This window comes from Rhinoderma darwinii, chromosome 2 (genome assembly GCF_050947455.1).
Source record: "Rhinoderma darwinii isolate aRhiDar2 chromosome 2, aRhiDar2.hap1, whole genome shotgun sequence".
Lineage (NCBI taxonomy): Eukaryota > Metazoa > Chordata > Amphibia > Anura > Rhinodermatidae > Rhinoderma > Rhinoderma darwinii.
Genome location: NC_134688.1, coordinates 127,086,108 through 127,113,793, shown reverse-complemented (window position 1 = coordinate 127,113,793; position 27,686 = coordinate 127,086,108). Strand labels below are relative to the sequence as shown.

Genomic DNA, 27,686 nt, shown 5'->3' with positions numbered 1-27,686 from the left:
GACTTTGTATGGGAGCATGGGCCGAAGATGCAGGTGGCTGTCTGCGGCCGTGCCCGCAATCACGGCCCCTGATTACGGGCACGGCTGTGTACATGGGGCCTTAAAGGCTATGTAAACCTTTGATGGGCATTTATTTATTTTTCATAATTTTTTCCCTAATAAGCAGGTCAGTGTTTTTCGTGCAACATTTTAATTAGTCTTTATTAAAAATTTGTTTTACTTTTTGAGATAAAGCTACTCTGTATTCTCTATACAGAGCAGCTATATGTAGCGCTAAATCTTGTTCCCGGCAGGTCCGCGGGACTGGTTCAGTGAAAGCGGGTCCTGTGTGTCTCTGACATACAGAACCCACCTTTTATCCATCACATCTATATTCATAACTTAGATGTGATAGATTACAGGTGGATCCTGCGTGACCTGCTGTATCTCTAGAAGTAATTTTTTTTTTGAATAAACACTAATTAAAAATTGACACCAAACACACTGACTGATCGGTTTAAATAAAAGAAAATGCTCCTCAAAAGGTGTACATAGCTTTTAATACATACATGTCTGAAGAACAAGGCACCCACTTAGGGGAGCAAACTGAAGACGGATATTTTACATGCTCATTGAACCAACTATATAAGTCAGTCTTCAGTTTGCTCCACCTAGACAGCCTGTGTAAACTGGAGCATTATTTTATGTAATAAAAATATTGACAGAGACAATTTAAATAATAGTATAACACAAATTTGAAATAAACAGGTTTTTGGAGAAAATAAACTATCCTGTAAAGTCAGGTACACAAAGAGCAGCATGAGAATCAAGTCATTCCCATAGTCAAAATCATTACTTAAAACATGGAAATGTAAAATATGGTCATTTTATTGTATTATTTAAGCTAATATATTTATATATAACTTGTTCTTTTAAATAACTTTGTTCGCTTTAACCTTTGGTTTTGCTTTGCATCACTTTGACCCCTGTATGACGTCATGACTGATCTTTGACCTGTGCAGATTTCAAGTCTATGTCCTCAATAAACATAGAAAAAGTAGTATAATAGTGCTATACTTATATTTCAAAAGATTTTGGTGGCTTCACTCCACAGACACTAAACTGCAGGCAAAAGTGAAACGGTCATTTCAATCAGGGGCGGACATACTGACTGTGCAGACAAATAATCTGCACAGGGGCCTGGAGGGAGGCCCCCAGTGATGCGGTCTCCTTCTGGTACTGAAACCGCTCAAGGAACTCTTAAAGCGGGGGCCCAGCAGCCTGTTACTCGCTTCCCTGGGCCGCTGGCCGTGAAAGAGGAAGGAGGGGGAGGAGGCGAAGTATTCTGCATTCCTTCATCCATTCCTACAACCAGAAGAAGGCTTCATAGGTCAGTTGGTCCACAGCAGTGCATTTTCAGCTGTAGAAGACTGGGTGAAGGGAATAGGGTGCGGATTTGTACAGGGGTGCACAGTGAGGGTAGAGGTGTAGGGGCTTTGTACAGTCCATTAGCTCTTGCCAGGTGCATTACTGTATGTAATTAAAAGAGGCTCTGTCACCAGATTTTCAAACCCCTATCTCCTCTTGCAGCAGATCGGCGCTGCAATGTAGATAACAGTAACGTTTTGTTTTTTTCAAAAACGAGCATTTTTGGCCAAGTTATGACCATTTTTATATTTATGCAAATGAGCCTTTCTTAAGTACAACTGGGCGTGTTTAAAGTTATGTCCAACTGGGCGTGTATTGTGTTCGTTACATCTGGGCGTTTTTACTTGTTTTACTAGCTGGGCGTTGTGAATAGAAGTGTATGATGCTGACGAATCAGCATCATCCACTTCTCTTCGTTACCACCCAGCTTCTGGCAGTGCACAGACACACAGCGTGTCCTCGCGAGATCACGCTGTGACGTCACTCACTTCCTCCCACAGGAACTTCATTGCGTCGGATGAGCGAGGACACGCTGTGTGTCTGTGCACTGCCAGAAGCTGGGTGGTAACGAAGAGAAGTGGATGATGCTGATTCGTTAGCATCATACACTTCCATTCACAACGCCCAGCTAGTAAAACAAGTAAAAACGCCCAGATGTAACGAACACAATACACGCCCAGTTGGACATAACTTTAAACACGCCCAGTTGTACATAAGAAAGGCTCATTTGCATAAATATACAAATGGTCATAACTTGGCCAAAAATGCTCGTTTTTGAAAAAAACAAAACACGTTACTGTTATCTACATTGCAGCGCCGATCTGCTGCAATAGGAGATAGGGGTTTGAAAATCTGGTGACAGAGCCTCTTTAAGGTGTAAAAATAAATCTGGTAACAGGAAAAATGTTAAATAACAAAATCAACATTACTTGCCGGTGGGACTATGGAAGTCTGCCACAGGATGTTGTGATGGTTGATACTTTGAACAAGTTCAAGGAGGGCCTTGATGCCTTTCTTGAAAAATATAATATTACAAGTTATGAGTACTAGATTCTGGAGATGGGACGTTAATCCAGGGATTTATTCTGATTGCCGTATTTGAAGTCGGGAAGGAATTTTTCCCCTAATGAGGCAATTGGCATCAACCTCATTGAGGGTTTTTAACTTCCTCTGGATCAAAACGGCAGGATTATAGGTTAATGGACCTGTGTCTTATTTCAAGCTTATGAACTATGTAGCTATGTAAAATACCCCCCTTCTCCCGTGCTGCTCCAGCCCTGATGCTCCTGTGGTCCCCAATGCAGTGTGTGTTAACATGGCAGTAGCGATGACATGCCGAGATGGCATATGATTACTGCAGCCAATCACTGGCCGCAGCGGTAATGCCAGTAAGTCTGCATGTCCGCTGTGGATAGTGGATGGCTGCAGTGATCATGTGCTGGTATATCATATCATAGCTGCTGACATGTAAACAGAGAACGGCGGGGACATGTCCTGTTTTTGGCAGTTTTCACGGCCTGACGGCCCCCATAGAAGTCAACGGATCCGTTTTTAACGGCTGTCAATACATGTAATAACCGTTAAAAACGGATCTGTGACATGGGGATTGGCAAGGGAACTACTAGTTCCCTTGCTGGCTATCGGCGGCTCGGTGACACTCACCGATGCAGCGCCGACCTCTTCAGGTGTGGTCTCTCGTCTTCATGGGTTCTGTAAAGGGGACGCGATGAAGTCATCACACCGCCTTCGCAGATCCCGTGAAGACGAGAGACCACGCGTAAAGACGAGCTACATTGGAGAGTGTCATCGCGTCGCCACAGGTCCCGTGAAGACGAGAGACCTTACCTGAAGAAGACCGCACTGCATCCGTGAGTATGTAGGGCATTCATGTCGGGCTGTGTGGCATCCTATACGTCGGGGCTGTGTGGCATCATATACAGGGGGCTGTGTGGCATCATATACAGGGGGCTGTGTGGCATCATATACAGGGAGGTGTGTGGCATCATCTACAGGGAGGTGTGTGGCATCATATACAGGGAGGTGTGTGGCATCATATACAGGTAGGTGTGTGGCATCATATACAGGGAGGTGTGTGGCATCATATACAGGGAGGTGTGTGGCATCATATACAGGGAGGTGTGTGGCATGTACAGGAGGTGTGTGGCATCATATACAGGGAGGTGTGTGGCATGTACAGGAGGTGTGTGGCATCATATACAGGGAGGCTGTAAATAGTGTCTAGGTGAACATGTGACCTTCCTTTGGGTGTTTTCAGGGGGCTGGTACAAAAAAAAAGCCTGACCAATGAAATGCATCAGTTTTTTAACGCCCATGAAAAACTGATGCAAAACGGATGTCAAACGGCCATTAAAAACGGACAGGCGGACTGGAAATAGATGAAAATTTGGAGACCCACTGATGCAAAATGGCCATGAAAAACTAACATTTCATTAGTTTTTAATGGACTTTTTTTTATCACTGTCGTGTGAATATAGCCTTAGTAAATTCCATGCCAGAGATGATATGTGCTATAATTAAAGTTTGGCAAGACATGTCATGGTGTGTGCATGTTTGAGCGGCTTGTGCAGCATGTGTGAATGCCGTGTACTCAGCATGTGTTCCACCTGTGAGTGGTGTGTGTGGCATGTTTCCTTTGTGAAAGTGGTGTGCGAGGCATGAGTCCTAGGCGTGAGTGGTGCCTTTGTGGCATGTGTCCAAGAGTGGAGGATTTGAATGTGGGTCCGATCTGTGAGTGGTTTGTGTGCAGAATGCAGGGCCGCCATCAGGAATTTCAGGGCCCCCTACAGCTAAATTTTCTGGGCCCCCCTACCGTGGCACCGCCTGTTAACGGTACTCCGTACAGCACTATATCATGCTACCCAGGGCCGCCATCAGGGGGGGTATTAGGGGTACTGATGTGAAAGGCCCGGCCAAACCTAATTGAAAGGGGGGCCCAGCAAACTGCCGCGACTTGCCTTTGGTAGAAAAAAAACAGGCCCCTGCAATGGGGCCCGTTTTTTTCACCAAAAGAATGTCATGAGCTGCGGGCCCCCCTTTCAATTAGGTTTGGCCGGGCCTCTCACATCAGTACCCCTAATACCCCCCCTGATGGCGGCCCTGGGTAGCATGGGGGTCGTCATGGGGGCCGTCAAACACCGCCGCCCGTGCGACCGATCGTGCGCACCCGCAAACTCCCGCACATGCGCACCGGCGACCGCCTGGAACTGCGCACCGAATTTTGAGGCAGATTTTGACCTGCCCACTCTATCTTGCCGCGTTTCTTGCCAGCGGCGATTGAGGACAGCAGACGAAAAACGCAGCGAAAAATGGATTTTCTGCCTCCCATTGATTTCGATGGGAGGTCAGAGGCGGAACCGCCGCAAGAAAGGACGTGCTGCTTTTTCTTTTTTCCGCGACTGGCTCCCATTGATTTCAGATTAAATCAATGGGAGGCGGTTTTGGAAGTTTTTTGGTGCTGATTCTGACGCAGTGTCCGAGTCAATATCAAGGCCCAAAAACTCTTGTGAACTGGGCCTTATTGTTAGAGCTTATTCAGACGAACGTGTAATACATCCGTGCAACGCGCGTGATTTTCACACGCCTCGCACGGACCTATGTTAGTCTATGGGGCCGTGCAGACTGTCAGTGATTTTCACGCAGCGTGTGTCCGTGTGTCCGCTGTGTAAAACTCACGACATGTCCTATATTTGTGCATTGTTCGCGCATCACGCACCCATTGTAGTCAATGGGTGCGTGAAAATCCCGCCCAGCACTTCCGAAGCAGTATAAACTACGAATGAAAACAGAAAAGCACCACGTGCTACAAACAGAGTGTCATAATGATGGCGGCTGCGCGAAAATCACGCACCATACGCTGCTGCCACACGGAGCTCTTATGGACCTTTTGCATGCGCAAAACGCCACGTTTTTGCGCGCGCAAAAAGCACACGCTTGTGTAAATCCGGCCTTAGGGTAGGAACACACTAGGCATAAACACTGCGGATTTTATGCAACACATTTTATTGTGGATAATCCGCAGCGTATCACAGTCGCAGCAGAGTGGATGAGGTTTAAACAAATCTCATTCACACGCTGCAAAAAAAATGGACCTGCAGTGTGGCTTTTTAAGCCGCAGCATGTCAATGTATTCTGTGGAATCGCTGCTCCTCTGTTGCGGAAATGCTGCGGTTCTGCCGCAAAAATCACAAATGAGAAAAAAAAAAGGCACTTTTTTAAATTTATAAAAAAGTTTAGACTTGCCCCGGCCGTAGTCCTGGTGACGCGATCCTCTATTCTTAGCGCAGCTCGGCCTCCTGTCATGACGTTTCATCCCATGTGAAAGCTGCAGCAGTCACATGGTCTACAGTGTCATCCCAGGAGGCGGGGCTACGTTCAGAAGAGAGAGATGCGTCACCTAAACTATGGCCGGGGCAAGTCTAAACTCTTTTTTCCCTGCAGGATTCCCGCAGCGGGCATGCCCCATGAAACCTGCGCCACTATTTGGTGCGGTTTTGCTGGCAGAATTCCCTGCGGCTACCGGGGCGGATAAGCTGTGTAGTTTTACTCAGCATATCCGCCTAGTGTGTCCCTTATGATGTCGCTCCTGGAGCTGCTGCCGCTCTCTAAATAGGCAGTTGGTCCAGTAGAATTTGGAATTATTTTTTTTTGTGTTAGGGCCTGTTCACATCACCGTTCGCTTCCGTTCCGGGGTTCCGTCTGAGGTTTCCGTCGGATGAACCCCGCAACGGAAAGTGAAAGTGACAGCACAGCTTCCGTTTCAATCACCATTAGCGCAGTCGACTACGCTATTGATTCCGTCCGAAAACCAGCCGGAATGGTGACGAACGGAAACCATTAGCGATGTTTCCGTCACCATTGAGATCAATGGTGACTGAAACGGAAGCTGTGCTGTCACTTTCACTTTGTTCAAATCTCATCCACTCTGCTGCGACTGTAATACGCTGCGGATTTTCCACATTAAAATGTGTTGCATAAAATCCGCAGTGTTCATGCCTCGTGTGTTCCTACCCTAAGGCCGGATTTACACGAGCGTGTGCTTTTTGCGCGCGCAAAAAACGTGGCGTTTTGCGCATGCAAAAGGTCCATAACAGCTCCGTGTGTCAGCAGCGTATGATGCGCGGCTGCGTGATTTTCGCGCAGCCGGCATCATAATGACAATCTGTTTGTAGCACGTGGTGCTTTTCTGTTTTCATTCATAGTTTATACGGCTGCGGAAGTGCTGGGCTTGACTTCAATGGGTGCGTGATGCGCGAACAATGCACAAATATCGGACATGTCGTGAGTTTTACGCAGCGGACACACGGACACACGCTGCGTGAAAATCACTGACAGTCTGCACGGATGTATTACACGTTCATCTGAATAAGCCCTAACAATAAGGCCCAGTTCACAAGAGTTTTTGGGCCTTGATATTGACTCGGACACTGCGTCAGAATCAGCACCAAACAACTTCCAAAACCGCCTCCCATTGATTTAATCTGAAATCAATGGGAGCCAGTCGCGGAAAAAAGGAAAAGCAGAACGTCCTTTCTTGCCGCGGTTCTGCCTCTGACCTCCCATTGAAATCAATGGGAGGCAGAAAATGCATTTTTCGCTGCGTTTTTCGTCTGCTGTCCTCAATCGCCGCGGGCAAAAAACGCAGCAAAAAAACGCGGCAAGATAGTGTCGGCAGGTCAAAATCTGCCTCAAAATTCTGTAAGGAATTTTGAGGCAGATTTTTTTTCTGCCTGCAAAATACTCTGTGTGAACAGGGCCATACATAAACAGCACTTTCAGACACTTTACTCACTGTGTCTGAAGAGCTGCTCCCACTCCAGTCCTCTTCAGGCGATGTCTTCAGTCCAGAAGTCCACTCCTTCACCTCCAGCCAGGCTCCAGGTAAGTTCTGTCCATGTGTGTGTCCGCGGCTGCGAGCGCTTCGTTCGCGGGTGCGCGCGCTGGCGATCGCGGGTGCGCGCTTCCGTGCTTTCGCGGGTGCTCGCGCGTGCGGTCTCGAGTGCGGGCTTTCGTGGGTGCGTGCTCGCGAGTGCGCACGCGCGGGAGTTTCCTCGTGCGCACGATCGGTCGCGCGTGCAGGCAGTTCGACGGCCCCCATGACGAGAGGGGGGCCCGCAGCTCACGACATTCTGTGGTGAAAAAAACGGGCCCCATTGCAGGGGCCCATTTTTTTCTACCAATGGCAAGTCGCGGCAGTTGCCGGGCCCCCCTTTCAATTAGGTTTGGCCGGGCCCCTCACACCAGTACCCCTAATACCCCCCTGATGGCGGCCCTGGCAGAATGAGTCCTACATGTAAATGGTGCGTGCGCCATGTATCCTTTGTGTGAATATTTCTACGGCAATGTGTCCTATGTGGGTGGCATGTGTGTGCCATGTATCTTGTGTGTGAGTGTAGTGTGCATGGCATGAGTCTTTTGTTTGAGTGGCTTGTGCGCCATGTGTCCTGTATGTGAGTAGCGTGTTTGTGCGGCATGAATCCTATGTGTAAGTGTGCAGCCATGTGTCCTATGTGGATGCGTAGCAGGTGTGCAATATGTGAGTGGCTTTTATGCAGAATATTTCAATAAATGTGGCTTGTGTTCATCACGTTTGTGTATGTATAAACTGTATTTATCTTTGTCTAGCTTTTCTGGCATTGAAGTCAAAAGTGCCCGATTACATTTCTATCAAAGAGGCCCCTTGCCATCAGTGTGTGCACCTAATTTCAATAATTACAACCCATGAAATACCACCAAATACTAAATATGGTAGCCATCATGGGGGATGTACCTGGACAAACAGATATAGCAAATATTTGTTGGAACAATTTTCAGCAGATTTCACTAACTATGAGGAAGCCAATCAATTGGCCAATGTCTGATTTCAGGGAAAAAATTAAATTGAACATGTTGGATATTCCTAGTTGATTTTTCTGGGATAAGTGGTGTTACAGATTTCTGAATGTCACTCATCTCCTCTTTACTCGAGATAAATCTGTATTTCTTCCAATGGCAACAAATTTAAAATCAAATGGATCTTACATGATAATCTTACATGCAGATTTTTCTGCAGATCTGCAGCAGATGCAAATGATGAAATTCGCTACAGATCTGGAGAAAAGTTGCGGCAATTTCACAAGATAATAGGCATGCTGCAGGTTTTCAAAAGACACACAAAACTTTTGAAAGGCAAAGAGAACCAATAGTGAAAATCTACAGATAAAAAAAAACAAAAAAAAAAAACAGAACAAGGCAAATATAACAAATAATACTTAATGACAGTATTTACAAATACAGTTTTCTTGGGTACAAATACATATTGTGCCAGGTGTAAATTTGTGCTTCGTAAGCATAGACATAACAGGTGCAATTGAATTCTTCTTTAACTACTACACTAAAAGACATTAAAAAAACAAAAAGTAAAAAAGGACAACAACAAAAAAAAAAAAGTAAATACAAAGCTCTGACATTATGATGAAAAACTCTGCTGGTTATCGCTGCTGTCTTGTTTCAGATAAAACAGGAAGCCAGAACAGAGAAAAACATAACCTAACAGCAGGCATGTACGTACTTGGCTGAGAATATGAACGCACACTTCATTATTTAAATGTGGCAATTATTAAGTAGGTTGGGGATCATTTACTAAACAATCTCTTGAATAACCATAGACGTCAATACTGCTCGAGGCATTTACACTTTTTGTATTTTTGCAGTATGGCTTCTAGGATGCATGAGATACTCTATTTGGGCATATGGACATCATCCCCTTTATTAAACTAAGAAGGACTGGAGGACTCAAAGCGACCATCTATTAAATGCTTGCCCATTCATTTGAGGAGAAATGTGCAGCTATCAGTGGGTGATGGACAGAAAAAAGTGACTAAAAGAGGAGCGGTCTTTTTTTTTAATTAAAAGTACACACCTCGCCTTATTCCTGGCATCCTCTCGATTTAAGTGTTGTAATGATTTTTTTTTTTTTGGGCGGGCCCTCCCATTGTCCTGCTTGGCATCTAATATATGTTATTTTTGAGTGAAGGTACAGAGAGGAGACCATCTCTCCTCAGTAGGCATGGTCTCCTGCATCACTGTGACGCTGTCCAATCAGAGCGGGATTTCTGCATCACTGCGAGGCTGTCCGCTCTGATTGGACAGCTTCACAGTGATGCAGGAGGCAAAGCCAACTGAGGAGAGAGGAGGCTCCTCCTCTCTGTACCTATACTCAAAATTAGAACATTAGGCATCAAGCGGAGCAGGGGTCGTAACGAAAGGGCCAAAAAAAATTAATAATTACAGCGCTGGAATCGAGAGGACACCAGGAATAAGGGGGGGAGGCGGTATGTGGTTAAAACAAAACATGACAGGTCTTCTTTAAGAAAAAGAGAATTCTACGATTGTTCTAGAAATCTGTCAATTTCCAATGCAATTGTCATGTTGCTATATCACTAAAATCAGAGTGTCCCTTCCATTTCCAAACTGGCTGGGGGTCTGTGTTTACATCTTCTGATGTGACATGGCAGAAAATTTTAAACAGATGATTTTTAAGTACATAGAGAAATAATGTCACAATCATGTACAGAGCCTTAGAAATGTATATAGAAGATCCATGCTGAAATGGGTGACTGTCAGATACAATGCTGCTCCCCAAGCAACAGCTGCTCGGCATCCCTCAATCTCGCTTCATAGAAGAAAAATGGGAATTTACTTGCAGGGTAAGGAGAACGCACAGTAATCACTAACACAATGACAGGCACTGGGGCTCATTTCAAAGAAGCCGCAAGTTGTTATTTCCACTGGCGTCTAAATGTGACATTTATATGAAATGAGAAGCTTGTGGGTCTGTCATCCGACTGCTTACTGGAATCAGGCAGCCCCTGTCATTATGTACATAAGATTGGCAATAGATAATATCATTAAACCGTGGAAGGATTTTGTATTCTAGAGAGTATAATAGAAATTCTATCATATATACTTATGGCTCCCAGAAATACTCCCTGAAGTGAAGTTACACTTTAAATAAGTTTTCAATCTCTACCAGAAACGGACAATGAAATGTTCACTGAAATTACCTTTTACCTATGAATTAGTTTTTCAATTGGAGAATGAGAAATCCACATCGATAGTATTTTCACAGAACAAACATTAACATCTTTTTATTTTTATGTTTGCTATAATTCCTCTCATATGTAATGAATAAGAACCCCAGTGAGGGCTTGCATGGCTACCACACTACACTTATATGCTTCCAGAACTCCTACTATTTCCATTGAAGAGGAACACACATAAGCAGACTGTAATGTCGGGGTAGGGAGACAGACAGGTGAGCCCTAATCTACCCACCACTCAGTCCCTGCCTACTTGCACGACCCGTCCTAGGCGACGGCGTACAACTGGGCGACGGTCCCTAAGCTTAATACGTGCACGACAAAAAAACAGACAAGGGTACACAGAAGATAAAGGGAAATGGGGCAATTGCCCACGGCAACACCGTGAGCAACAAGAGTAGTGAACGAGCTGAGTCAAACCAGGAGTGTACGAGGTACCAAACGCAGAGCAGGAGAGTAGTCAGTAAAGCCAGGGTCAAAATGAAGCAAGGTGAATAATAATAGCAGGAGCAGCAGAGCCAGGAAACAGGAAAGAATCACAGGCAAAGACAAGCAGGAAATGAAGGTATAAATAGACCGAGGGCGGGAGCTAGCTCCGTCTGGACAGGCTGTGATAGGTTCTCCCACTCCCTCAGCTTACCAGCCCGAGTGGTAGCAGATCAAGTCACTCTATCAGACCTAGGAGCAGATGCAGACTGATTAACCACGGGCGTCGACACAGAAGCTGTGTCTGGCAGATCCTTTAGGGTATGTCCACACGCTGAGAGGCATTTACGTGTGAAAAGACAAACTGTTTACAGCTGCCTCGTTTCACACGTAAATGCTCCTCCTCGTAATTTACGAGGCGTCTGAGACGCTCGTAAATCTTGAGCTGTGCTTCATTGAGTTCAATGAAGAACAGCTCAAATTACGTGGCAAAGAAGTGCCCTGCACTACAGGTCGTCTGCACAGTACGTCGGCAAACCCATTCAAATGAATGGGCAGATGTTTGCCGACGTATTGTAGCCCTATTTTCAGGCGTAAAATGAGGCATAATACGCCTCGTTTACGCCTGAAAATAGGTCGTGTGAACCCAGCCTAACACAGACATTCCTACATGAAAATCCGGGCTGAGACCCGTTATTGAGATCAGTCAAAGGTCCCCCACTAATGTGACACTTTTGGCATTGCACTCTGTAATGGGTAGCTACCTTTAATAAGACCTTTTTGGGGAATCAAATTCATTATTTTCTCAATTTCAACATGAAGCTGCTGCACATTACCTAGAGAACTAAAAAGGGCAACATTTAAACACAAGTAATTCTTCTAAACAAAAGTTTTTTCCCTGCTGGACAGCCTTGGGGGGAGGGGGGGGGGGTGGTGAATGACACTAGCATTTAAAGACAGGATGCCAGTGTCAAGTGATGCCTCCTTAGTCACTGCACTGGGCATAACTGTGTATCAGTTTTGCCTACATTCTAACATCTTACACAAAAGGTGCCCCTGAGAAACATTTTGTGATGTCTTCAACTTGGAAGTAAACTTCTAATGTCCTTGTTTTCCAAATCTATGTACAACAGATATTCCTATTGAACATTGATAATTATCAACAGGCTAAATTGAAGTGTAGCAACATCAATAATAGTCTGTATATATATATTTGATCATTATATGCAACATCGACTTAAACAGTATTTAGAACCCAGGATACTCTATTAGCCAGAATATAAAGGGTTACAGTTGCTCATGAATACTTGAACGTGATGTATTTGAGTGGGGCTTAAATCACCCTGAGAAAAGCAAAGACTGCATCAATGAATATTAAACTGGAGCCATGGAGCTCAGTCTGAAGAAAGACCATCTTGGCTGAGTCAGACTGTGACGGATGGAGTCAGCTGGCAGGACTGCATATCATGCAGAGGGTATAGAGACAATGAAGGAGTGAAATAATTTTATCTCACTCTGCCCAAGGGAAAAAAATGGATTCTGGGCTCTTAGGAAAGGATTCATGGCACTCACATTTTATGTACATAACCGTCATAGAGCATATGAACAAAAGGATGTAGTAAGACATGTAGGAGTTATTATTGAATGATTTGTCTTCCTATATACAAAATTATATATATATATATATATATATATATATATATATATATATATATATATACACACACACACACACACACACACACACACACACTGTATGCAAGGTAAATTGAAAAGCAAAGTGTTAAACAAGACTAGTTAAACGTCACAACCCCTTTGCAGGCATACAAGACATTACATCAATTAATTGCATTATGGTCAGTTGATATGTGGGTTGGATTGAGATTATAAGATTGCAGGACTGTGGGGAAAATACATTTGATAAAGTATACAGGTACCGCTTACAGCTGTAGGTATTCTGTGAATAAGTCACAGCAGCCCGTGTAAGAACTACACTGCTCAACGTTCAAATTGCAACACCAAGAAGGGCAAGTTGTAAAGTTATGCGAATCGAGGAAGATCTGCAAATGATCACATTTTTAAGCACCTAGCGCCAATCTGTGGCATGTGGGAGGGGCAAAAAAAGACAGCTGGAAAGCAATTTTTTTTTAGCTACTTGAAACCTCAGAAATCGGATCCAGTGGTGAGGGATAGTTGTGCGATGCCTCCTGTTCGTCGATGTGTCAGTTTTCGCCACTTCACACAAACAGCGGGACAGAATCCTTGAACTAAGAGACCCTGATTTATCACTCCAGCAGATTGCTATGCACCTAGGTCGAGATGTCAGCACTGTTCAACGCTGCGTGTCATGGAGTTGAAAAAACAATGACAGCAAGAGGTGCGCAGAGGCGAATCTCTGCACGGACGGATAGTCCGATTGAAAGAATGGTGCGTAGTAATCCATTCTGTACTGCAAGTGAAATTGGACGTAACATCGCAAGCCTAGGGCGGCAACCAGTGTCGACAAAAAATATCAGAAGGCTTTTGCACGACATTGGGCTACGAGCCAGACGTCCAGCTACAGGTGTTCCATTAACCACATGACACCGCTCTCAAAGGCTATCATGGTGAACAGCAAGACGGTAATGGAGGCCGGAATGGAGGTCTTCAGCAATGACTCCCGCTTTTGTCTTGGACTCCATGATAGCCGGAGATTGATCTGGAGATCACATGGGCAATGCCATCAAGGCTTCACAAGGGAACATCACACCGGTCCTACTCCCGGGATTATGGTGTGGTATAATGTGCGATAGCCAGGCCCCTCTAGTCTTTACTTCAGGTACACTAACTGCTCGGGATTACATTGATTTGGTCGTGGAAACAGTGGTAGGGCCGTTTCTCCAAAGTGTCACAGAAGCCATTTTTCAACAGGACAATGCCAGGCTGCATCTTGCTCGTGCTACTTTGAGAAGCCTGCATGGCCTAAACATGCTATCATGCCCTGTAGCGTCTCCGGACTTGTCTTCCATCGAGCACATCTGGGACGTCATTTGTCGGCAATTGCAAAGGGAACTGCCAGCAGCCAATCTTGATTATTTGCATGCCTAAGTGCATTCAGCGTGGCATAACATTCCTCAGACAACCATTGATAACCTCATGGATAGCATGCCAAGGCGTGTAAGGGTGTGTATTTCTGCATTTGGCACTCATATTCGATACTTAATAAAGATGTTTGATATAATTGGTTTCCATTCTTTTGTCATTTGCATATCATTAACATATCTATTGATCCTGTGATTTTCACAATTCCTAAACTTTTCCTTCTTAGTATTGCAATTTCAATGTTGATGAGCGTATATAAAGGAATTGTCACCCCATCTATGTTGTTATTGTGTAACATCTTTTAAATGTTGTGCTCTTGTCTTAGTCATTCATTTGTAAACTTGTCTGATGGAGGGGCCTCCACTCCTACAATTATTTTTGACAAAAGTATTTAACTTCAAAATAAATATTGCTATAGTTGCTAGGCTGAAGATGTGCCAACATTTTTCAATGACATGCATGCTGTTTGATAAATTTGGCATACCTTGGTGCATATTGGTGCCCTGAAAACACATCTATTTAGACAGGCCTATAACATTCCCTAATCTGACTCCTTTCCATGGCCCTCCATTTAGATTAGTCATCAGAATAAGATTCCCTCACACTCCTTCTCTTCATGTCCGTCATACACGGATACTGGCTGGTGACCGGCTCATGCAGCTTTATGTGTACCACCCATGTGTATAAAAATGGCCGGACCATTGTACAGAACAAACACTATTACACTTTGTGTCTCCCTTATGTCCTCATAGATTGTAAGCTCTTGCGAGCAGGGTCCTCATTCCCCAGGTTTGAATTGTAAATGAACTTTGTCACTATGTAATGTCCGATATTGTTTGTTTCATGCTCCCTCTAAATTGTAAAGTGCTGCGTAATATGTTGGCGCTATATAAATAAAGATTATTATTATTATTATTATGTTAGACTACTTTCCCTTCTTTACACCACCTATTGAGTGGTATACTTTAGATCAGTTTTCTGCGCCACAAGTGTTAAATCTGGCGCTTTTCAAATCCATGCCAATATTTTAAGTATGTGACCCAACGTGACAAACATAATGCAAATCAAGGTTTGTTCTGGCGAACGCATTAATAAATTTGGTCAACAATATATGCACCAAGAAAATAGGTGCATGAAACGCCAGAACCAAGGAGCAAAGACAATAATAAATCTGCCCCATTGTCTCCAAACAGAGATAATCTGGATTGGTAGGTCTACTAAGGGCCCTTTTACACCGGCCAATTATCTGTGAACGCTCGTTGCTGATCGTATCGTTTTAAATGCCTTCAATATTATTGTTGTCGGCAGCACATCTCCCTGTGTAAATAGGGAGATGCGCTGCCGACATGATAGAAATGTATGGGGACGAGCGATCGTAATAACAAGCTGTCACGTTAATCGTCACTCGTTTACACAGCCCACGTAGGACCATGTAAAAGGTCCCCTAGGTGTGTATAAACCCTAAAGGGGTTGTCTGGTTTAGGAAACCCTATACGCCTCCTTCACACACATTGTTTGTGTGGTATTTTTTTCTAGTAAAAGATGGTACATGCATTTGTTGGTGTTTTTTTAGGTGGCGTTTTTCACATTGCAATTCATGTGGTTGAAAAATCATGTGATGCAAATATTCCTCTTAACCAAAAAATTTTTTTTCTGAAAAAACGCTACAACATTGACACTGCCGTTTTTTTGAAGAGGCAAAAAAAACTATAAAAAGGTCTATGGTTGAAAACGCCTCTAAAGGTTTAAAAAAAAACAAAAAACGCCAAAGCCATCCCAAACGACAACTTTTTTTTGCAGCAAAAAACTGCATGAAAAACACTGCAAGAAACGTGGCGTCTTTCCTAAGAATGCTGCATGTGAAGCCATCCTTAATTATGAGTTGATAGATGGGAGAACTCTCATTCGGGACATCAAACAGCTGGAGTGGAGAGCGGCTATAAGAGCATCTCTCTCTCTCGTGGGCAGAGGACCCAACACATCTGTACATTATAGTGATTTCAATAGGCACCATGTAATGCTCCACTTCCTCTGTGGTGGCACTCCAGAACAAACCAATACTTGCTGCAAGGTTCCCCCGTAGATTTATAACTGATCACTGTGGGGCACCCTATGTCCCTCTTATTTTCAGAGAATCCTTCTAACAAAAAAAGATTGTCCAAAGTGGGCAACCACTTAAAAAATTGCACAACTGAGTAAAATTGGCATATGATAAATCAGAGCTAACCAGGTGCTTATAGTCAGAAGTTCTACTATGGTACTTACTAGGATTTTGAGGAAAGAGGGTGCAGCTTTTACAGTGAATAATTTCTTTCACAATAGGCAGCTGTGTTGGTGGAGGTGGCAAGAGACCCATGCCAGCCATCATTGGATTGATTGGAGTTATGCCAGTCATCATACTTAGGCTTGGATCGAACCCTGGTACGCAGAGAGAGTCTGCAAACAAACAAATAAATAGTGATACACCTTAGAAATGAAGAAGTACATAATGCAAAAGATTTAATGTCTCAGCACAGAACATTTGGGAAAGTGCAGACCTCCTTGTGTGTTATAAGCCATTTACTCATTGGGGGGAGAACAGCTTGTAAACACTTCATGCAGGGAAATCAAAGGGGAGGCCATGTAATTAAAAAACATAACTACATCAAGTCACGGCTACAGACTTCTGAAACCAGACGCCGACAACACCATCAGCTTCTCAACACCAGTTGTTTCGTTTGGCACAGGCTTCTTCCCATTGTCTCATTCCTTCATAGAAAACACAGCTTCATTACCTCGAATGCCCTTCTGAATTACAGGATTGTAGCACAGGGGTGTCCAGTTACTACACTGTCCTAGTAATACATGCTTTATGTAGATCCCTCAAGACTTCTGAACGGAGCAAGGCATGAAATGCGGATACTAGCTTACGGAATTCAAAGCGCGCAAGCTATCCGCCTTTTATTTACAGCACAACTAGGAGCACTTTAGTGTACGCAGCTCTCCACCAAAACATTTCATGAGGCTAACCTGCATGCTACATTGAAGTGCAATACTGGGATCAATCACAAGTCATCATGGTCCTACTTCTGATTCATCTCCCACTCCCACAAAGTTCGACACTCAAGGCCTGAACGACAAATCCTGAGTAAGGCTTGGTGACAACCCGAATAAGCATTGCAACGCAAGCTTTAGCTGGGTTCACACTGTCCGTTTTTGTTGCGTTTTTAACAAGTGCTTTTTTGTTTTGATAGATAAATCTCATATGTCTCTCAATGGGAGTTCATCAACCAAAACTAGAAAAAAAATACATGTTACAAAGGCAACAAAAATGCACGGTGTGAATCCAGCCTTACTGGTTGTTACCCAGATTTCTCAAAAACAGATACAACTAAGAAAAGGCTGACCAGATTTTCAAACAACTTGACAACTTAAAAGGGTTGTCAAGGATTAGAAAACCATGGCTGCTTTCTTTCAAAAACAGCACTACACCGGCCCATGGGTTGTGTCTGGTATTACAGCTCAGCTCCATTAAAGAGAATAGGGCTGAGCTGCAATACAACATAACCTGTGAACAGGTGTGGTGCTGTTTATGGAAGAATGTCGCCATGTTTTTCTAATCCTGGACAACCCCTTTAAAAACTATAAGGGTCAGTTCAAATGTTGCGTAAATACTGCGGACTTTCCACAACGGAATATGTTGTGGAAAATCCGCAGCAAATACAGAGGTAGCAAAGTGGATGAGATAAAACAAATCTCATCCACACGCTGTGCAAATACTGAGCGGAAAAACGACTCAGAAATTGACCTGCGGTGCAGAATTTTATTCCGCAGCATATCAATTGTAGTTGTGGAAACGCTGCTTATTTGTTGTGGGTTTGCCCCATTGAATTCAATGTGGTGTTAAAACACGCAACAAGTAGCAGTTGTTGCGTTTTTTTTGCGGGGTGTTCTTAGCGATTCCGCCGCAAAAAACGAAATAAAAAAATAATAATCTTATACATACCCAGGAGTCTGTGTTTCTTCATCCATTCCTTGCGGCGCACAGGGCGGATACGCTGCGTGCTATTACGCAGCGCATCCGCCCCGAGTTAACTCAGCCTAAGGTCTTATTTACACGGACCTGTCCGGATTGCACATGCAAAAAACGCTGCTTTTTGCGCGCGCAAAAGGTCCGTGTGGCATCAGCATATGGTCCGTGGCAGTGTGATTTTCACGCAGCCGGCATCATGATGACACTCTGGTTTTCTGTTTACAAACAGAAAAGCACGTGGTGCTTTTCTGTTTTCATTCATAGTTTTTATTATTGTAGTGCGCATCACGCGCGGCACCCGGAAGTGCTTCCGTGTACCGAGCGCGATTTGCACACACCCATTGACTTCAAGGGTTGCGTGCAGTGCGAAACATGGGCAAATATAGGACTTGTCCTGAGTTTCACGCAGCGCACATGTGCATCACTGACAGTCTGAACGGTCCCATTCATTAACATAGGTGCGTGAAAATCACGCTCGTAGCACAGACGTATTATACGTTCGTGTGAATAAGGCCTAAGGGTGCATTCACGTGCAACAGATTTTGCTGCAGAAAATTTCTGCAACTAAAACTCAGTTCCAGTCATCTCATTGTGGTTGTTGCTTAAAGAGGCTCTGTCACCAGATTTTGCAGCCCCTATCTGCTATTGCCTGTGATCGGCGCTGCAATGTAGATTACAGTAACGTTTTTATTTTTAAAAAACGAGCATTTTTGGCCAAGTTATGACCATTTTTGTAGTTATGCAAATGAGGCTTGCAAAAGTCCAAGTGGGTGTGTTTAAAAGTAAAAGTCCAAGTGGGTGTGTATTATGTGCGTACATCGGGGCGTGTTTAATACTTTCACTAGCTGGGCGCTCTGATGAGAAGTATCATCCACTTCTCTTCAGAACGCCCAGCTTGTGACAGTGCAGATCTGTGACGTCACTCACAGGTCCTGCATCGTGACGGCCACATCGGCACCAGAGGCTACAGTTGATTCTGCAGCAGCATCAGCGTTTGCAGGAAAGTCGATCTTACCTGCAAACGCTGATGCTGCTGCAGAATCAACTGTAGCCTCTGCTGCCGATGTGGCCGTCACGATGCAGGACCTGTGAGTGACGTCACAGATCTGCACTGTCACAAGCTGGGCGTTCTGAAGAGAAGAGGATGTTACTTCTCTTCACAGCGCCCAGCTAGTAAAAGTATTAAAAACGCCCCGATGTACGCACATAATACACACCCACTTGGACTTTTACTTTTAAACACACCCACTTGGACTTTTGCAAGCCTCATTTGCATAATTACAAAAATGGTCATAACTTGGCCAAAAATGCTCGTTTTTTAAAAATAAAAACGTTACTGTAATCTACATTGCAGCACCTATCTGCTGCAATAGCAGATAGGGGTTGCAAAATCTGGTGACAGAGCCTCTTTAATCAGGTGCATGGATTTCTGCAAGTTCAAATCAAATGAACTGTATTTCAGACAGAGGAATTTCAGCAACAAAATCTGCCACGTGTGACTGCACCCCAAGGCTACATGCACAAATTATGGAATTTGATGCAGAAAATCTGTAAATAAACCGCAAATAAATACAGGTAAAATCCACACTTAATATTGCAGTTTTTTTTTATGCATTTTAAGATGCAGATTTTACATTTTAATGCAAAAACAGGTGCAGATGATATGCTGCCAATTTTGGTGCGTTTTTGGGAAACTTGTCAGATACAATCCTTAAACTGAAACGCAAAAACAGCATTACAACATTTTGAGCACACGTGGGAACCAGGCCTAAATCAGCGTGGTTGACAATCCTTACCCATGTGTTTTCTTTTGCCATAATTGCAATGAAAAAAAAATGGCGCTCAGGCTGAACACCATATTTATCATGCCTCCCCGCCACCTGCACCCTGTGTGACTTCTTTACTAAATATTACCCCCACACAAAAGTGTGGGTAAGCTTTGGCAGAGTATGCCACAATATATTAGGCAAAAGTTTTTTTTAATATTTTTTTTTTTAAATGTTCCCGTTTTGTTTTTAGGGTATGTGCACACACACTAATTACGTCCGTAATTGACGGACGTATTTCGGCCGCAAGTCCCGGACCGAACACAGTGAAGGGAGCTGGGCTCCTAGCATCATACTTATGTACGATGCTAGGAGTCCCTGCCTCTCCGTGGAACTACTGTCCCGTACTGAAAACATGATTACAGTACGGGACAGTTGTCCTGCAGCGAGGCAGGGACTCCTAGCATTGTACATAAGTATGATGCTAGGAGCCCAGCTCCCTGCACTGTGTTCGGTCCGGGACTTGCGGCCGAAATACGTCCGTCAATTACGGACGTAATTAGTGTGTGTGCACATACCCTTACTTTAAGAGGTTTAACACGCTAAAAGAAATAAGCAGTATATGAAGGCTTACCAAAGTACAATAAACATTGACACTTTTTTTTCTGAGAATTGTTACTTAATCAAACAACATTCCTTAAATGTGGTAATTAACATATTCTCAAGCAGGTAAACGCGGGTTCGTCTAGATTATACTTATTACATTCTGTTTGAAATGATGACAGAACACTCCAGTTCCCATTGGTAAAAAAAACACTATTCATCATGTATTAACACCTATGGGAGGGCAAACACTTCAAAACAAATCAACCTGTGAAGCTGAAAATTACAAACTACAAAAACCAAATTAACGGGGAAAAAAAGAAAAGGAAAGCTATAAAGCCGTCAGTAAACCCTTATGACTTCTGTACTTATTCTACCACTGTGCATATTATGTTAAAACCTTGTTTTCCCTTCATTCAGGGACGTGCTTCGAGTATAATGGGCCTGATGTTTTGTTTTTACATATATTTGGGGGAATTATTGGATTCGCATACCTTTTTTTTTTTAGCGTACGCTTTTCAATACAGGGGGATTCAGCTAAAAACATTTTGTGTGGTTACGATTTTTATGAAAAGGTATTAAACGAGTGATATATGTAACTGTATGACTTAGTTTAATCTGTTGGGGCCATTTCCCGATGTATATATAGGGATGGGGAAAGCAGCGTAACATGTAAGGTCACGTCACCAGTGCTTATGAAGTTAGTAGATCTATGCAGTATGTCCCTACATGTGAATTGTCATGTTTTGACATTTCTACTTCTGTGTGTGCTATATGTACCACATTTAGCTACTTACACTAAATAGGTGGGAGTTTGAGTCACATTGAGCATTCAAGGTGACAAAATAATTCATAGAAGACGGAATCATTATTTTAAATAGTCTTTATCTGAAACCTTATGGTTTTTTTGCAGCGTCGGACTAGGGTTGATTTGGCCCACAATGGGAAATTATTCTGAGAGTCCTTCATCTAAAAGGAACATGTGCATATTTTATTTCTATTGTAATTCTTGTTATATTTGTACACACCCGACCCATCATTAATAAGATCTGACAAGCAAAAGACCCTAGTGGCAAGTCATTAACTCCAAAGTCAGTTCCAAATGGGGTTGTCTTCTGCTGGACCTTTGAAGCACTGTTATTTTAGTTGTTGTATGACGGTCTGGTACTCGAATAGTTGGTTGTGCAGATGATCAATACTCAGAGAAGACAAGGTGAATAGGAGCCTCATGTAGTATATACAATGTAAGCAACCAAGTGTGCCATTTGCACAGTTTTGCAATGACCGATAAACATGTACGCAATGTTCTCACGGATACTTCGAGGAGTACGAGACACTACCACACTCAACGAGTTTGAAGAAATGATTCAATAGAGAATGTACAGCAAGTGCCGCGCACGTAGCACTGCTAATCTTGATCAGCAAGGGAAAAACATTACCTGTCCAGCTGGAGAAGTCCAGGACTGTTTTCATACATGAGGCTCATTGTCGTTGACTAAACTGTTGGGGGTTACAATTTTCTGCTGTATTAATTGTCTAGTGACGTGAAACCTGGCTTATTTAATGCATAACCCAACAGTACATGTATACATGTAGATATAGAGGGGTCATGTTTTTAAAAAAGTGGATTAAACAAAGACGAAAGCACAAGAACTATGTAGCATTCTTGACCATATCCTTTTTATAAATGCAAATACAGTGAAACTTTTAATTCAGCATCCAGTAGTCCAGATATTCCTATAATTCTACACTTGTTCCCATTACAGAAATGCAAAAGAATTGGACTCTTACAGGATAAGAAGCAGAATAATAAGGAGAGGTCAATTATGAAAGTGATTTTATTATAGCGATTTTTGACTGTAATTTTTATATAACCCAGAATATTTAATAATTAACAAAATATTGGGTCCCACTGGGAAACCTGGGGGCGGCTACACAAATGATTGGTTGAACATGTAAAAATGGGCAGCCAGAGCGGGAGCCGCTTTCTTATGGGCTCTCTACTCTTGCTAACAGAACTACACAGCGCACTGACTTACACAGGCAGGTATATGAGTAAGGGGTTAGAGCAGACCAACATGGCAGTTTACGTTAATACAGGGTGACTGAACGGCTCCATCACATTCTTTGCCTTACATAAGGAATAAATGTAATCATTTTATCAGTGTATGAATGAAGAAATATTTTATTAGCATGATCCAGAAATACTTTTCAGAAAACGCACAAACTTTATGTAATTTGAGAGTGAAATAAACCGTTCATGTTATTTATTCTGAATGTGATCAGAATACTCCGACTTATCAGAATACGCACAGCTGTGCCCGCATAGAATACACCCTAGCAGGAGGTGAAACGAGTCAGAAGAATGCAATTTCAGCAGGTAGAGATACTGTAATATCCATGGACATATCTCAGGAAAACAAATAGACCGATCCACATGGTCTGTCACCCACTTTGGCAGTTTAGATAGAGAGGAACCACTCATTTAATGACATGTATATATTTCAGTTTTTTTCATGTATTATCCAACTTAGTATTTTGGCCTATAAATAAAATCAGCAAGCCAAGGGGCATTACTTGGTTTAAAAGATGTCTCCATTCAAATGTTTAAATCTCATCCATTTTGCGGTTATGCGACGTGGAGATTCCGCACAGAAAATCTTGTCGGAAATTCTGCAGTGTTTACGCTACATGTGAACATATCCTTAGTCTATCATAGTTTATCTATTCACTGTTGAACTGCTGGACACTGAAGGCTTAGCTGTCAGCTTTCTGTAAACTAGCTGAAGACCAAATTTCATGATGAATACATTCCCCAGACTCATATTTAGCTCCAACTTCATACACATAAATGATTCACTGCCAAACGTCCTTTCCCCTAGATCATGTTTTGTTCAGTTAAACCTTTAGAATCTTACAATTCCCAGACAACATTTCTGAAGCATACAATTTGAGCTTAAATGGTCACTAACTTCTAAACAAACTTTGCATAAATCAATAGTACAAGCGAATAGAAGAAACTTTGTAATATATCTTATTAGAGAAAAATGCCACTCTCTCCACCTATCAGACTCTTCCCCCTCCAAAATGGTCACTAAGGCCTCATGCACACGAACCTGTTTTTGCGTCCGCAATTCACCCGAAAATCTGCGGGTGAATTGCGGACCCATTAATTTCTATGGGCTCATGCACACGACCGTGGTTTCCACGGTTCGTGCATTGGCCGGAAACCCGGACCGCAAAAAGATAGGACAAGTCATTATACAGTCCGGGCTCAATTAAATTAATTTGTGAACAGTCCGTTAATTGCGGACGGCCCGCGAGTGACACTCCGCGGCCGTCCGTGCCGCAATCATGGGCCGTGCACACTGCTACGGTCGTGTGCATGAGGCCTTACGCTGAATATATTGATTTTTCTGCCTACTCAAGACCAGATCAGCTCACTGAAGGATCAGGTTACAGCTGCCCATGGAAGTCTATGGAGAGTGGAGGGAGAGGAGAGAGCAGAGTGAGAGACACAGAGAGACACTGCTGCAGCTGCTGATAAGCGTTGTGTGACCCCAGTGCTGGATTTACAGCTACACTGCTCATTACTGCTGTTTACATTTATTGTATGGTAGAAAAACACCAACATTATTTGGTCTTACAGTTTCTTTCATCAATAGCTTTAGTTTGTCACAATGCAAACTTTCAAGGTAACAATATAGTTTATTATAATAAGGTAAAGAAGAAATCTACATAGTATAGCTATTTATATGTGTTAGACTTATTCCATCAGGAAAACACTGCTTGTTTTGACTCACTAATGAATATTATCTGCAATGTAGGAGCGCACTAAGCATTGCCCGAACAAGTGGGCTGCTGCCTAGCAACAGGCTGAAGTTAACATCCAGTATTAGCACCTTCTATACTGTAGAAGTACTGGTAGTGCCACCAACACTTCAGCTCCAGCATTGTGCCCAGAGTATCAGTGGTGAGAGAACAGTAAGCAGGCAGGAGAGTCACGGTCGTACATATAGTGGAATCATATAAAACATTTCTGCCTATCTGCCCATCTTTGCCCACTACTATATTTACATATACTGTATGCACCAATGTATAGAGAAATACAGTATAAATGACTGGGGCAATACTAGATCAATAGAGGATGTGAAGACATTTCATATAATAAAGACACTAAGCAATGAGGACCGGGTAGATGTCATCACTGAGCGAGCCGCAATATTGACATATTGAATGGCAGACACCACTGTAACTCCCGTGCTTCCCTTATATAGCTCTATTCAAGGATATAGGTAAAGCGAGAGATTTTCATTAAAAATCAAAAAATAAAAACGGATGATAGCAACACAGAAACCAGAATGTAATTCTCTTGCATCATTGGTGCCATTTAAAAATCTCACTAAAAAAAAAAGCCATTTGCCCAGATTTTGCTAATTATTTAGAATTGTAATATGGTGCTTCCCACCTGCTCAGTTACATTTATAAGTGTAGTGTACGTAGATAGAGCATGCTGGGTAAATTAATCCCTCATCAGATGGAGTAACATCTAATAGCATCTTATACTTTGTGGAAAGTGTGCCGATAATGGTTTAGAAATGAAGCTCTAGGTTATATTCAGCAATGTCGTTTGTTTGCAAATGTTAATGGTTTATTAAAGTTTTACATATCGTTGCTTTGTCATTTACCTTAAAGGGTAACTAAACGTTCAAAAAACTTCTGACGTCAGAAATTTTGATTGTGGGGGTTCTCTGAAAGCCGAGCAGTTGGTGTATGGACTCAGACTTTCCATTGAGCCCGTACACCAATTTCTCGGCTTTCCTCGGAAAGCCTATCAGAAACGAAGCGGCTCAGCGCTCACCCGAGCGTTTCTGCTGCTTCAATTTAGCGAACAGTGGGAGTCTCAGTGCTCAGACCCACACCGATCAAAACTTCTGACATGTCAAAAGATTTTTGAAAGTTTAGTTACCCTTTAAGAAACAGTGGGATCTAAATGAGGCTTTTAAAATTTATGCTTGTTACAATGTGAAAGGTGGGAAACCTAAATGCAACTAAATAGAAAACTGCATCTTATCACAGTAAACGACAATCTCCTAGATGGGAAACCAGTAGATCGTGATTTGCTGGTAGATCACGGACAGATCCTGAGTAGATCACAATACCATACAAAGTCATCACTAGGTGCAGCCTGAAGTTTTGGGCTAAATCACTGATATTTGTTATTACCATAGTCCACTCGGTGCCTTGGAGAAAACATTTGGAGGCTTTACAGATAAAAATTATCATGTAAATATTTAGCTTTTGTCACTTTTGGGAGAAATCCTTAAAAAAAAAAAGTAGACTTTTGTATCTTGTATAAGTAGTTTGTGGGTTGCTGTAATTTTGTGTGAAACATTTTTTATCACATCTTAGGCCTCGTTCACATCTGCGTTGGGGTCCCATTCTGACGTTCCGTCGGAGCTTTCCGTCAGAATGGGACCCTGAACAGACACAAACTGACCATCACCATTGATTTCAATCCGGTGCCCATGGTTTTCATTTGTCTCTGTTGTACACCAGACCCGTCATTTTGCCGGAAGCAATAGCGTATTCAACTATGCTATTGCTTTCGGCAAAACGACGGGTCCGGTCGTTATTCACGTTCGTGTGAATGGGCCCTTAAGGAGATTTTATTTACAGCAATCAACTGGACATAAGTAAATCAAGTTAAAAAATGACTCATTGATCTCTATGGGAGAGTGTTGTGGGCATGCTCTGTGAAATGTGCAGAGATAATTGTGCAGGGAGAGGGAGGAGGTGAGCTCTCCCATCACCTACTGTCAATGCTGTCAACCTGTGTTATCTGTCTCCAGCTGTATAACATAGGTGTTACATTTCATTGTAATCCTTTTCTCTGATAATAATGAGTTGACTGCTGCCCTTGACTCCACTTCACAAGCTGAAAAGTGAAAGGAAGTCCTCAGCTGCCAGGACGAAAATGGAAATATTTCAGAAGCTTTTATTTTAACCTCATCCCATGTACATGAATAGGCTAAGAACATGGTCTGCATGCCATTAGCCTATTAGTTAACATGCGATGTTTGATGGTTTTGATTGCTGTAATACAAAGTGCCATCAGCAAGATCGGCCTAAAAGGGTCTATGTGAACTGCGTTTAGGGTATTCGTTGGATGTACAGATGTAGCAATCTTTAACTTGACACCAAAGCTTCGTTCACATCTCCGCCAGGGTCCTGTTCCGACTGAGCTTTCCGTTGGAAAAGGACCCGGACTGATACAAATGGAAACCATAGGTTTCCGTTTCCATCACCATTGATTTCAACAGTGACGGATCAGGTGCCAATGGTTTCCGTTTGTCTCAGTTGTGCAAAGAACGGAATCAATAGCGTAGTCAACTGAAGACAGAACATGGGAGTATTTTGCAGTACGCCCGCCATGTTCGGTCTTCAGTGCCGGCACTAATTTGCGCAGCGCCGACCGCATCACATCATGGTGACCACACACGCACAGTCAGGAGCGGGACAATGACGGTATTACACAGCCACAGCTCCGCTCTAACTTCATTCATGTGTTAAAATACTAAGCTGTGCGACTGCTCAGCTTAGTATCGAAATACATGAATTAACTATACTGAACCTTTTCAGGGTGCACGGCATCGAAAATAGTATCAATATCTCGATGCATCATGCAACCCTAATCTACATATGTATGTGCTTCCCTATACAACAAAAACTAATTTATACCAACGTATATGAGCCCAACAGATGCCATAAGAACTATTTTGGCATCCATCTCAATGCAAACGCAGTGTGACTGATAGCACGGCCCTGTACTGTAATAGGAAACTGAAATACTTAGTTCCCAGTAAAAACCCTAAACATAGATCTTATATTGAGCTCCGTGTTCCTAAATGCAGAAGCTGCAACCAGCGGAAAATAAAAGGTACACATTTTTCTGAACTCATACGCACCAGTATTACACATCCAGTGTAAAACAAAAACATTTTGCATGTGCGTCAGATGCTCAGGCATTAAAGGGGTTTTCCAACATAGTTTTTTTAATTTAATAAACATTTATATCTGTTACTTCTGTTCAACCTATGTTCCCCACCTGTTTTTATGACTCAATTTCTTCATTCTACGCTCCCTGAGGTTATTTTCCAGTTTGTTTACATCGCTATTTTGCTGTGACCGGCCGTTTCCAGTTGTGAATAAAGACTACAAATCCCATTAATCAAAGCGCCGATGTTTCCTCCCCTAGTATTTTCTCCCCACCCAGATCCTGTGTCTCCGCCG

General features: G+C 43.0%; 1 protein-coding gene across 8 annotated transcripts in view; it reads right to left on the bottom strand.

Annotated features, from left to right (window-relative positions):
* Window positions 1-27,686, bottom strand: part of ENOX1 (ecto-NOX disulfide-thiol exchanger 1) — a 686,747-nt gene that overhangs the window by 177,337 nt on the left and 481,724 nt on the right. For all 8 annotated transcript variants that reach the window (XM_075852278.1, XM_075852272.1, XM_075852273.1 and 5 more), the window contains one exon: window positions 16,278-16,448. In XM_075852278.1, the coding sequence (XP_075708393.1) occupies window positions 16,278-16,448 (171 nt within the window). The remainder of the gene's footprint in view (window positions 1-16,277; window positions 16,449-27,686) is intronic.